Genomic DNA, 13,972 nt, shown 5'->3' on the forward strand with positions numbered 1-13,972 from the left:
CAAGCCTAATTCTACATGCCAGGGGTGCCAACTTGAATAAAATATTGGGGGGGGGGAGTAAGCCCCACCCCGCATTATCAATCACATGACATGGTGCGTGCACACCATTTGAATGGCAATGCCCTTCCATCAACTTTGGGGGGAGCCCGGCCCCCTCAAATATTTTAGAGGGGAGCTAGCGGTACCAGAGATCAGGGATGATAGGAAGTGTAGTTCAAAAGCAGCTGGAGACCAAAGTTTGGGAAACATTGTCTTAGACTGAGACAAAAATCATTTGAGATCATTTTAACTGACTATTGAAAGCTCATTAGAAACCCTCACAATATAAAAACTCCTCATATTTTTTATAAATTTATCCTACTATGTTTTTTTAATCAATATAGTTATAGTCGTAGCTTGGATCCCGAACGCCTCACGAGTTGAACGTTTTGGCTCCCGAATGCCACAAACCCGGAAGTGATAGTTCAAGTTTGCGAACGTTCTTTGTAACCCGAAAGTCCAGTGGGGCTTCTGCAGCTTCTGATTGGCTGCAGGAGCTTCCTGCAGCCAATCAGAAGCCACACTTTGGTTTCCGAACATTTTGGAAGCGGAATGAACTTCCAGAATGGATTCCGTTCGACTTCCAAGGTACTATTCTATTTGCTTCCGTAATAGCATCCAATCCTTTTTTTTTAACTTGCAGACTTGGTCATTTGTTACTTTCGTAACAGAATAATTTGGGATTTTATTACAGACAGCTGAAAGAAATAGAGGACAAAATTTTAGAAGTTCTTTCATCTTCCGAAGGAAATATTTTAGAGGATGAAACTGCTATCAAGATATTGTCTTCTTCTAAGGCTTTGGCTAATGAAATTTCCGAGAAGCAAGCTATAGCGGAAGAAACCGAAAAGAAGATAGATGCCACTCGAATGGGCTACCGCCCCATTGCAGTTCATTCGTCGATTCTATTTTTTTCAATTGCTGATCTTGCCAATATTGAACCCATGTACCAGTATTCCCTAACCTGGTTCATCAACCTTTTCATCATGTCCATAGATAATTCTGTGAAGTCAGAAATTTTACAAGACAGGTATGTGAAATCCTTGTATGCTTTAATTTTACCTTTCACGCTTATTCAGGCTCTGGCACAACCTTATTACTTATTAGCTGCAGGCAATTAAGTCTTATCTTAATTTGAAAAAATCAGGATACAATCCAAAATTAAGCAAGCCCATTGATTTCAGGGGAATGAAGCATGTAATTAACTTTGCCACTAAAAGCAGTGGGATTTAGAAGTTTGTTTATTGCTGTATTGCTGTTGTAGACAAACATAACATTCATGGGAATTCAAAGGACTGGAGACAAAATATTCAGTGTTTTGAAAGAACTAAGATGCTCCCCCTTTAAGAACATGCAAGAACATTACCTGGTACTTCCTAGGTAACAAGTATATGGAAGTGATTGGGAAACTCGTAATCTTTAAAACAGAATAATGCCCCACGCAGTTTTCTCCCTTTATTAAATTCAGTATATGGAATAAATGTCAAAGCAGGCCTTAAACAACAAAGCTTGAGAAAACTGGGCAAGGCTAGCTTGACTAATTTTGGTACCTTCAGCTAATTTGACATTGCATTTAAGTTGACTTCATGGGAAACTCATTTAAAAAATAATGGGCTGTGCAGATTGAGTTCAGTGTCAGATTTTATGTGATATTCATTTATAGCTTGAGAACGATAAATAATAAAGGAGAGCTTGGAAGTTTCAGTTTGCAGCTTCCCCCATCTTGTGCTTTCTGGGTGCTTTGCTTGTTTTATGCCCTGTTGTTTTGCCAGCCATTTGGAGCTCCATCATTTAACATTTTGCTCTGTTGATACTTGAGGCGGGCCAGCTGTGCTGCTGGTGACGGCAGCGAGATAAGGGTGCTGTTGTCATAATCGGGTACACTGCTTGGCTTGTATTGCAAAGGCACAGAGGGATTTCCGAGGATGCAATAACAGGAGACGAATGCAGACACCTGTCTTCAGATGAAGGTTGCACAACCCTTTTGGCGATGCTCTACATGTCATTTCCAGAATACGAGATAGCATCCTTCTCCTGCTCATTGCAGTAAATACTGTATTTTTCGCTTTATAGGACGCACCGGACCATAGGACGCACCGGACCATAGGAGGGGGAAAACAGGGGAAAAAATTCTCCCCCTCTCTGCTCAGCGCCCCTTCAGCAAAGCGGCAGGAGAAACGGAGTCCCTTCCATTTCTCCTCCCGCTTCGCTGAAGGGGTGCTGCGCAGAGAGGGAAAACTGTGCAGCGCCTCTCCAGCGAAGCGAAGTCTGGAGAGCAAGAGGGATTGGTGTGCACCGACCCCTCTCGCTCTCCAGGCTTCAGGCGGCTACCCGCAAGCCTTCGGAGCGCAGCGGGAACTCCTGCTGCGCTCCGAAGGCTTGCGGATAGCTGCCTGAAGCCCCCGGAGGCTTCAGGCGGCTTCAGCGAAAGCAACACGAAGCCTCCGGAGCGCGGGGGGAACTCTCCCTCTGCGCTTCGGAGGCTTCGCGTTGCTATCGCTGAAGCCAAGGGGCCTGTATTTGCTCCATAAGATGCACACATCTTAATTTTTGAAGCGGAAAAAGTGCGTCTTATAGAGCGAAAAATACGGTAGCCATCTATGGAGGCAGGGGCAGAGGAAGGGTGGAGGTGGTGGGGGTGGACAGCCCTGGGTGTCTTCACTGGGGCGGGTGACATTTGATGCACCGCCTGCCTGCGACTCCCAAGCCTACCCCGAGCTGTCGGGGGGAAAGGGGGAGCTGCGCCGCTTTGCCGGCAGCATTCCCTCCTTCCCCCTTTGTTTGGCCAGCTTGGGGGATGCTTGGGAGTTGTGGGCAGGTGGCGCACCGAATGCCTGGCATTGGCAGCTCGCTCTGCCCCTGTGGGCGGCTCACTCCGCCCCTGGCTGCAGGGCACATACGCCACTCCGTGCACCTGGGAAGGCACCCTCTGTGCCCCGCGCCCCTTGAGAGCACGCCTGCCCTGGGCAGCATGGGCATGTGCTCTGCTGCTGTATGGAGAGAGAAGGAGATGGGGGTGGAGACATATGCCTTGGGGTAATTTTGTCCCTAGTCAACTGAAGTGGGCAGCTAGGTGGGTTCATGCAAGAAAATAGGGTTGACCCTTGTTCTTATAGGTGTGCCATAACACACTCCTTCTGCCTTTGCCCCTTCTGATGGCCATGTCTTGCATTGGCGACTGATTCCCTCAGGATGTGGTGGACTCTCCTTCGTTGGAGGTTTTTAAGCAGAGGTTAGATGGCCATCTGACATGGGTGGCGCTGTGGTTTAAACCCTGCTCCTGCCAACCTAGCATTTTGAAAGCACGTCAAAGTGCAAGTAGATAAAGAGGTACCGCTCCAGCGGGAAGGTAAACAGCATTTCCATGCGCTGCTCTAGTTTCGCCAGAAGTGGCTTAGTCATGCTGGCCACATGACCCGGAAGCTGTACGCCGGCTCCCTCGGCCAATAAAGCGAGATGAGCTCTGCAACCCCAGAGTTGGCCACGACTGGACCTCATGGTCAGGGGTCCCTTTACCTTTACCTAGATGGCCATCTGTCATAGATGCTTTAGTTGAAATTCCTGCATTGCAGGGGGCTGAGCTGGAGGACTCTCAAAGTCCCTTCTAACTCTACCATTGTGCGAATAGCTCAAAGATCGAGTTTCGGTTCCAGAATCCTCCTTTGATGCCCTCTCTGTGTTACAGTCCTCACCTTAAGTCTTCCTGAACCTTCAGACATGGACATGATTACACTAGTTGACTATGCTCACTCTCTCCACATACCAGTGATTCAGGGGTTATTTGTGAAATGTCTTACATAAAGAATGCTCTGTGGCTCTTAGCAACATAACCCAAGCAGTGGATCTCGCAGGAGCAAGAATTTGCTGGGTGTGTGCAGCCCTATGCAGGCTGGATAGAGGTTAAAAAGAGAGGAAGCCTGCAGTTGTGAAGTAGGGAAAAGGGGATGTGATACAAAAGGGCATGTATGTGACCTTCTGATGTGTAAAGAATACAGCTTTTACTATGCTGCATTTCCTTGTGTGTCAGCAAGAGGCCCAAACGCTACTTGTATTTCACGGCTAATGCACTCTGTGAAGCCTTTGCAAATGGCTGACAAGTGTTTTTGTGTTTTGCGTTAGTCAGGAGGCGAGGCTAAAACAGGCTGCCTACAAATTCCACCAGCAGCACATCCGTAACTGAAATCTAAGCGGTTTGTTATTGAGTTTATTCAGTGGCTGGTTGTAAAGTGAGATTGTAAAGTGGCTGGTTGTAAAGTGAGACCCTATCTGCCTGCGGACTGCCTCGCCAGAGTGGTGCATGCTCTGGTTATCTCCCGCTTGGACTACCTCAATGCGCTCTACATGGGGCTACCTTTGAAGGTGACCCGGAAACTACAACTAATTCAGAATGTGGCAGCTAGACTGGTGACTGGGAGACCATATAACACCAGTCGTGAAAGACCTACACTGGCTCCCAGTATGTTTCCGAGCACAATTCAAAGTGTTGGTGCTGACCTTTAAAGCCCTAAACCGCCTCGGTCCAGTATATCTGAAGGAGCGTCTCCACCTCCATCGTTCTGCCTGGACACTGAGGTCCAGCTCCGAGGGCCTTCTGGCGGTTCCCTCACTGCGAAAAGCCAAGTTACAGGGAACCAGGCAGAGGGTCTTCTCGGTAGTGGCGGCAACCCACCAGATGTCAAAGAGAACAACAACTACCAGACTTTTAGAAGACATCTGAAGGCAGCCCTGTTTAGGGAAGCTTTTAGTGTTTGATGTATTGCAGTATTCTAATATATTTTTGGAAGCCGCCCAGAGTGGCTGGGGAAGCCCAGCCAGATGGGCGGGGTATAAATAATAAATTATTATTATTATTATTATTTCCCCAACCTTCTCTTTTCTCTCTTACAGGCTGAGGATCCTCAAAGACCATTTCACTTACTCCCTCTACGTCAACATCTGCCGTTCTCTCTTTGAAAAGGACAAGCTGCTCTTCTCCTTCTGCCTAAACGTGAACCTCTTGAAGCATGATAAATTGGTTAGTGCCGCTAGGCAAATGACTCTGTATGGTGCCCCAAATACAAATCTGCTAATCTGTTGGCAGGTCCACAAATGCCTCTCCCATTCTGTTCCATCTCCTCTCCTTTGTGGGAACATCCTACCAACATCACCATGCGGTCAGATCTGGTGGCCTGGAGGCGAGTGGGCTGCCAAGCAGACAACTGAGGTTGTGCAGCTCAATGCAATTGTTCAGGCCAGGGCCAGCCCCCATGTTTGAGGGGCATGGCCTGTCCTGAAGCTGGTGGGATTGGGATCAGCTTGCCCTCTGGACAACAGGAAGTGGACAGGGACTCCTGGGGTGTAATCCTTCTACCTTTATACCTGTTAAAATTGTTCTTTGGCTGTGATATGGTACATAGCCCTGTTGTCATCTACTTGTTGGTTCCTGGTATAGCATCCATTTTTCCTGCTGTTTACATGTATACGGTTTGGCAGCTTTTCCCAGTTGGCTCTGGGACAGCTGGAGGAAGAGCAAGCAGTAACCTAGTAGCTTACACTAGGGGAGGCCTTACGGTATAGTGACTGCCATCCTGCCATTGCAGGTTGTGGATGTCATGCTCTTTATTCAGCTCATAGTGGTGAGGAGGAATGGAAGTTCCCCCAGAATGTCTGCTTTATATACATTATTTACACAACGGGCCCAACATGATTGGCTAATTCCGGGATTCACCTCTAGGCCAATCAGGTTGCGGATTCACTTCCACCTGGAGCTGGATTGGGTGGCTCCTGTGCACCAATCAGACTGCTGCATTCTGGATCCTGATGTTCTAGGACCAATCAGACTGCTGCATTCTGAATCCTATTGTTCTAGGACCAATCAGATTGCTGCATTTTGGATCCTATTCAACTCAGTCCATAACACAGGTTTTCAAGCCATTGCAGAGCTGATCCACAAAGTTAGCATGGCAGAGATATTCATGTGTGGGAGGCTGGGTTTTTTTAGCAGGAACTTGGGGGAACTGAGTTCCTTTACCTTTTTAAAAAATAAAAAAATACTCTGTTTTTGTCTGGTGAGGCTGGAATGGATATACACACCCAATGCCTGAGCCAAAAATCCACCTATATCTGCAATCAATAAAGTTGTGGCCATTTCTAATCCAGATAATTTGCTTGAGTTTATTAATCACATCTTACCTTTAGCCACTGCCTGGGATGGGGGCACTGCGACTGGGCCCACAACAAACAAACAAACTTCATAGTGTGTTCCCCCACCCCAGAAAAACAGCACTGGGTGGCTTGGTAAATGTCAGCTCCAAACTTTGGGTGATCTCTAGGCAACATGCATTTCATTGCCGCAATCCCCATTGTCTGTTCCCTTGCTCTCCCCTTCCTGAACCCAGTTGGCTACATTGCCCAGAAAGAAGTCAAGGAGTAAAGGCTGCTACGCCGCTGTGGCGATCACACAGGGTCCCCGGACGTTTGACGGTCTATTGATCCCTGTGCCACCACTACGATCGCTTCCCTGCTGCCACCAACCCGTTTCTCTCGGGTACACACTGAGTCCAGACAGTTGTTAACATTAAAACAAATAATCAAGTTTATTTTATAAGCATGAACAAGGTTATGCTTTCAGATCATTTTTCTTGACAGTTTCTTAATCTTAGTTTATTTACCGGCCTATACCTTCCTAATTGGACACGGGTGGCGCTGTGGGTTAAACCACAGAGCCTAGGACTTGCCGATCAGAAGGTCGGCAGTTCGAATCCCTGTGACGGGGTGAGCTCCTGTTGCTCGGTCCCTGCTCCTGCCAACCCAGCAGTCCGAAAGCACGTCAAAGTGCAAGTAGATAAATAGGTACCGCTCTGGCGGGAAGGTAAACGGTGTTTCCGTGCGCTGCTCTGGCTCGCCAGAAGTGGCTTAGTCATGCTGGCCACATGACCCGGAAGCTGTACGCCGGCTCCCTCGGCCAATAAAGCGAGATGAGCGCCGCAACCTCAGAGTCGGTCATGACTGGACCTAATGGTCAGGGGTCCCTTTACCCTTTACCTTTTACCTTCCTAATAACTTCTAACTGATTATCCCAACTGTCAATCTGACTCCTCCTAACAGTTTCACTCACTCTCACACATCAAAACTAGACCAACCCACAGACTTATCCTCCCTCTTCCTTCTCCAACTCCCAACTCTCAACTCTAACTCCTCCCCTTGGGTTCCCACTGGCCAATCATTTCACACTCATTTAACCCTTTCCTTATGACCCACCTAGGAGGGCAAATGCCACAGCCGCCTCATTGCTTCCAGGTTTGCAGAGGGCAAGAGTACAGGCAGCAATCCAAACAGGAAAGTGAAGGTTCAGGGGGCTCTGAGGGTCAACAGCGGGCCCCTTACTGGTGATGTGGCTCTCATGGCATGGGTGTCCCTAATGCCGACCTGTTTGCTCAAGTTCCCAAGTCCTTACACTGCGTGTTCATTTTGTCGTAATTCACTGCAGATTGATGAGTCGGAGTGGAAGTTTTTGCTCACGGGAGGCATCGGCCTGGACAATCCCTACTCCAACCCTTGCCCTTGGCTCCCCACGAAATCGTGGGATGAAGTCTGCCGCCTTGACGACTTGCCAGCCTTCAGAAGCATTCGGAAGGAATTCATGCGCTTGAAGGATGGATGGAAAAACGTCTATGACAGTTTGGTTTGTTTCCCACCTTCACTCATCCCTTCTTGCTAGCTGCTCAGAACAAATACCGTATTTTTCACTCCATAAGACGCACTTTTTCCCTCCTAAAAAGTAAGGGGAAATGTGTGTGCATCTTATGGAGTGAATGCAGGGGGGAGGTAGGCAGGAAAAGCCCCCAAGAGCCACACTCAAGCTCCGTGCGGCTCTTGCGGTCGTTTCCCCAGGATGGAGAAGGGACTGACGCAGCCAGTCAGTTCCTTCTCCCTCCTCGTAGAAAAGCCTGCAGGAGCCACACACTCCTTAAAGGGTGCGCGGCTCCTGTGGGCATTTGCAGGAGGTGGGGGAATTGCCATAGCCTCGCGCAGCCTCTCCCGGCTGGAGAGGTTGCGCGCGGCTAAAGAGGAAGCCAAGACAGCCAGCGGGATCCATCCCACTCGCTGTCTTGGTTTCTTTAGCCACGCACAGCCTCTCCCGGCTGGGATGGATCCTGCTCGCTGTCTTGGCTTCTTTGCTCTTTGGGGCTGGGGGGGGGGGGAAATAACTGGGGATGTGGGGATGAGCAGTTTGCAAGTTTCGTAAGCAGATGGGTTTAGATGATACACCTTGTAGGGAAGAGAACATTACTACAAGTAATATTGTTTCCTGTTAAAAAAGCATTCCTTCAGAAATGTACATTCCAGTAAATTTTTATTATTTTTATTTTTCTGCATTCAATTGTATTGGTATGAATCTGGGGGGGGCAGGGGGCAGGTTCTCCTAAAAATATTGAGTACCAGATTCTCCACTACCCCCTAATTCCTAGAATTAGAATGTAGGAGATTACTAAATGCTTGAAGTCTTCACCCAGGTACAAGGGAGCTTAACTATGTAAAAGAGTAGGGTGATTCAGTTTCTTGGCCAAGAATTGCCTGGGGTGAAGAGTTGAATCTGGCCTTGATCAAAATGTACATACCACTCGATGGCGTGCAGTTTACAGAAAGAATAAAGCATTGAAATTCTCTATACAGTGGTACCTCGGGTTACTTACGCTTCAGGTTACAGACTCCGCTAACCCAGAAATAGTACCTCGGGTTAAGAACTTTGCTTCAGGATGAGAACAGAAATTGTGCTCCGGCGGTGCGGCAGCAGCAGGAGGCCCCATTAGCTAAAGTGGTGCTTCAGGTTAAGAACAGTTTCAGGTTGAGAACGGACCTCCGGAACGAATTAAGTACTTAACCCGAGGTACCACTGTATTAGACAGTTGAAAAGAATTCAGAAGTTAATTAAGGTCAACAGTGAAGATTGCAACACGTGAAGTTTCTACACGTGCTGGGCCAACTTGCCTCTACAAAAACGCTTCCAGCAGTGCAGTGAGGGGGGGGTTGCCTGGTGTGTGGGTGCTACAGTGCTAAAAGAGTGGTTTCTTACAAGTGCAGAACAAGGATTACGGGGCACTGGTAACAGTCCCAGTTCCGCAGATGGAAGTGGTTGAAGGGGTGTAAGCTTAGAGTAAGGCAGTAAACTGGACACAAGCTGTTACACCTTCAGCTTGGTCAGGTAGCAAATCGTCAGCCAGTGCAGATCTGTGGGAAGAGGTGCCATATGCTATCAGGGTCTCTCTCCTTTCAGCAGCCGGGCTGCAGCTGTCAGGGACCGTGCTGAGGAGGGCTGCACTGAGGAAGGATGGTGGGAGCCACCCCCTCCTCCTGATTTGGATCCTGAATCTTCCCAGGAGCTGGAGGACAGTATAGATTTGGAACAATGGTTTGCAGATGGACATAGTTCAGAAGGCAGAAGCTGGGAAATACCGGATGGGGAACAGCTAGGAGAAGAAGCACTGGGAGAGAGAGGGTTAGCAGATTCCCTTTCTTTGGACAGCATTCCTCCTCTCAGCCCAAGGTCAAGAAGAGCTGAGAAAGTGGCAGAACAGAAAGCACAGAGGGTACAAGCTCAGATTACAATATGTAGGAGTGTTGTAGATTAATAGGGACGGAAAGGGGTGTGAGCCTTAATTGGGAGCACCGCCATTTCTAGGAGATGGGTTCTTTGTTCTCTTGCTGTGATTATTAAAGTTTCTAACTGGTAAGAAGACTCCTTTTCCTTTGTTCTGCTTATCTACTGCCACGGGGGGGAGGAAGCCTGACAGCAGAATTCTGCACTAACTGGAGCTTTCAAGGACAGGGAAAGCCAATCATAGTGTTTTTGTTTCGCTTGCAGGAACCTCATCACGAGGCATTTCCTGAGGAGTGGCAAGACAAAATGGGGGAGTTCCAAAGGATGCTCATCATTCGCTGCTTAAGACCTGACAAAGTAAGTGCAGTCAACTCATGCACCAGGACACTGGCGCGGGCAGAGTTTCGAAGGTCCTGTTGCATGTATGACACAATCGTGTTAGTTTAATCTTCCTTCAGATAGGCTTTCCATATTTCAAGAAGTAAAAATCCGGACACAAAAAGTTGTTGAGCTTTCTTGGGGGAAATTTCAAAAAATCCGGACATTTTGCCGATTTCCTGAAATTCTCCCCTGGACGCTAATTCCGTCACTGGAATCCTGGGAAGATCCGGATGCATGGCAACCCCACCTTAAGACATGGGTTGCGATATTGTGATGTGCACACACATGCACACAATTGTCTGGTTGCCTCCTCTATTAAAGCCTGCGCTAAAATGTGAGTCCTGCCATAGTTTTTAGACTAAAGGCGTGGGGGGCAGGGGTAATGAACACTAAGTTTGCCAGATTCCTTTTGCTTAAAAAGTACCAAACTGGCAGGGTTAATTCCATCCCCTTTTCAATCTTTTGTCTGTTTGGCTGGCACCTCCATTATAAACTTTTATGTGCCAGGCAAAAATGTTCCTCTTTAACCAGGCCTTTAGCTGATTGACATCCCATGCCCTCTTAAAATGTGTTGGGGAGAGAGGGGTTATTGGGTTGTTCTTGTTCTTGTTTTTATTATGTGATTTTATATTGTGAACCACCCTGAGACCTGCGGGTATAGGGCGGTATGCAAAATTAATTAATAATAATACCTTCCAGAGGTCCATTACAATGGTACCTCAAGGTTAAGTACTTAATTCGTTCCGGAGGTCCGTTCTTAACCTGAAACTGTTCTTAACCTGGAGCACCACTTTAGCTAATGGGGCCTCCTGCTGTCGCTGCGCCCCAGGAGCACGATTTCTGTTCTTATCCTGAAGCAAAGTTCTTAACCTGAGGCACTATTTTTGGGTTAGTGGAGTCTGTAACCTGAAGCCTATGTAACCTGAAGCGTATGTAACCCGAGGTACCACTGTATTCCCTTGCCCACCTCATTTCAAAATTACGGAAGCTGACTTTAGTGTGCAGTGTTGTCTGAAATGTCTTATGCTGAGATACTGCTGCCTCACCCTTACAGATCAGTGTGCAGCAAATGGTCTTCTGATTTATTTTTCTGTTTCGTACAACTTGAAGGTTAGTCTTGCAATACGCTAAAAATAGAAACTACATAACATGATTACGGCAGTGAAAGTGGGCAGCCTGCCAGCTGCGCTTAAGTAAGGCCTCAGGTATGTAGGAGCGCCAGAATTTATATGCTGCCTTTGATCTGCAGGAGCAAAGTTAGCAAAGCTTTGAACCGTTGGCAGTGAGAGATGACCCGGTGAAATTAACAGGCAAAAGTAACTTAGGTCCATTAATTTCAGTGGGTCTGCTCTGAGTAGGACATACCTGGATGCCACACTTTATTGCCCTCCACTCTGAAGGGATATCTGCTGCACTGTAAGGATGGGGGGGGGGAAATGACGTAAGGTTTGTTAGTTTGCTTTGCGTTGCCTTATCCCCCAATACAGCAAGTTCACCAAGGGTATAAAAGGTAAAGGGATCCCTGACCATTAGGTCCAGTCGTGGCCGACTCTGGGGTTGCAGCACTCATCTCGCTTTACTGGCCAAGGGAGCTGGTGTACAGCTTCCGGGTCATGTGGTCAGCATGACTAAGCCGCTTCTGGTGAACCAGAGCAGCGCATGGAAACACCGTTTACTTTCCCACCGGAGCGGTACCCATTTATCTACTTGCACTGGTGTGCTTTCGAACTGCTAGGTTGGCAGGAGCAAGGACCGAGCAACGGGAGCTCACCCCGTAGCGGGGATTTGAACTGCTGACCTTCTGATCGACAAGTCCTAGGCTCTGTGGTTTAACCCACAGCGCCACCCACATCCCACACAGATGGTATATGAGCTCACAAATGACAGGAATAGCACAGCCATGCCGGATGAAGATGGGCTTGCATATTGCGCTATTAGCACTGCAACTGGGGCAGTGTGTCTGTGTGCAGAAGTGGTCAATTTAGGTGTCATCGTGAAAAATGGAAAGACCCATAGTTCTATGCAAAAGTATTTAACAATTCCCTCCTTATGCCTTCCATAAGTAAAAAAAAAAATGCTATTTGCCTCAGCCTTAAGAAGCGGCGTTTTCTCCTACAATACCTAATAAAAAGACTTAAGGCTTTTTAAACAAAGGTTACTCTAAACATTTTTTCATTTCATTATAAATCATTTCCCAATTTTTTAACCCCCTTACATTTCCACCACTTTTGATTGAACGTACCCTCTGTTTCTTTACATTTCCAACACTTATTAGATCTTGTTCTATATATTTTTGTTAATTTAACCAGGGTTAGATACCACCAGTACATCATTTCCATATCATTCTCTTTCAGTAGAGTACATGCAGTAAATTTCATATCTGACTTCCAAAGCCTTTCCCAATCTGTCATTGATATATATTACCTCCCACATCTTTTGCCCATTTTTATCATAACACATTTGCCCTGTTCCTCTTTGGTGTCCCACTCCAAGAGCAGATTTTAGGTTTTTGACAGTAACCCGCTTAGTATTTCAAATAGTTTTCACCTTGGGCAATTGCTAGAGCAGAGAATTCCTTTGGGTCTTTCTTACCAGGGATCATGATCTGGCTCCCAACCCTCCAACACTATTAAGCAGAAGAAACACTTTGCCAGGTCAGGTTCATTTACCGTATTTTTCGCTCCGTAGGGCGCACCAGACCATAGGGCGCACCTAGTTTTTAGAGGGGGAAATCAAGAAAAAAAATCTTACTTTTTTCTCTCCCTGCCGGAGGGACTGCGCGCGGCTATCCCTGAAGCCTTCCGAGTGCAGTGCAAGTTCCCGCTGCGCTCCTCAGGCTTCGGGTTCCTTCTGCTGAAGCCGGGAGAGCAAGACTATCCTGGCTTCAGCGAAAGGAACCTGAAGCCTCCAGAACGCAGCGGGAACTCGCGCTGCGCTCCGAAGGCTTCAGGCGGCTATCCCTGATGCCTGGAGAGCGAGAGGGGTCGGTGCGCACCAATGCCTCTCGCTCTCCAGGCTTCAGCGAAGCAACGGGAAGCCTCCGGAGCACGGAGGGAGCGCTCCCTCTGCGCTTCGGAGGCTTCGTGTTGCTATCACTGAAGCCAAGGAGCCTGCATTCGCTCCATAGGACGCACACACATTTCCCCTTAATTTTTGGAGGGGGGTGCGTCCTATAGAGCGAAAAATACGGTACTCCTGGACAATGGAGCAAGCCAGCCCTGGCCATCTGAATGAGGAGAGCAGAACAGCATGTTGAAGACATTGGCAGGGAAGCCAAGCGCAAGTCCTTTCCATAAAACCCCCCTCTTTGTCTCTTCTCTATACCCCTCCCCACCCACTGGGATCCCTCTTTTAGGGAAAGAGGGAACCTTTTTCAGTCTTTATGGTTCGACATCCAGGAGGCAAATACCTTGCCAATCTACTTCAAGTCATCCAGCACCAGATCCCCATTTATCTTCTGCCTACTCCTGATCTATAGGGTTCCTAATAGCTAGAAAATAAAACCTCTAGGATTTGTAACAGCTACAAGATAAAACCACATTATGATGCAGGATTTGGGGCAGGCAGGCGAGCAACAGAGCGTAGCTTAAATCCTCTTCATCCTTAATCTGCAAGGATACTGTCAAAAGAGACAAGCAAAAATGCTATTGAGATGAGAAGAGAATTTTCTCTTTGGGCGTCTAAGTACTTTTGCTCACTTAAAAAAGAAGAAGCTTAAAACATTATTTAGGTTATAGTTTTACTTAACTTATCTGGAGTAAGTTCTACTAAACTCAGTAGCACTTACTGTGAATATGCATATTTGACCTACAAGATGGTTTTCTTATTTGTTAATTCAGTAGATTTACGTTTTCAGGAGTACGCTTGCAGTTCTCTTTAAAAGGCTCTCTCGCGAATCACTCTGCTGCTTCTGCTGGCTATATTTGTTACAATTTGACTATACTTTGTTGAAAATAAGGAAGAACTGATACA

At 47.4% G+C, this 13,972-nt stretch overlaps 1 protein-coding gene across 2 annotated transcripts in view; it reads left to right on the forward strand.

Annotated features, from left to right (window-relative positions):
* DNAH7 (dynein axonemal heavy chain 7) overlaps positions 1-13,972 on the forward strand; it is a 163,843-nt gene that overhangs the window by 124,931 nt on the left and 24,940 nt on the right. For both annotated transcript variants that reach the window (XM_053360481.1, XM_053360487.1), the window contains exons 50-53: positions 734-1,069; positions 4,927-5,053; positions 7,508-7,702; positions 9,884-9,976. In XM_053360481.1, coding sequence (XP_053216456.1) covers positions 734-1,069; positions 4,927-5,053; positions 7,508-7,702; positions 9,884-9,976 — 751 coding nt within the window. The remainder of the gene's footprint in view (positions 1-733; positions 1,070-4,926; positions 5,054-7,507; positions 7,703-9,883; positions 9,977-13,972) is intronic.

This window comes from Podarcis raffonei, chromosome 1 (genome assembly GCF_027172205.1).
Source record: "Podarcis raffonei isolate rPodRaf1 chromosome 1, rPodRaf1.pri, whole genome shotgun sequence".
Lineage (NCBI taxonomy): Eukaryota > Metazoa > Chordata > Lepidosauria > Squamata > Lacertidae > Podarcis > Podarcis raffonei.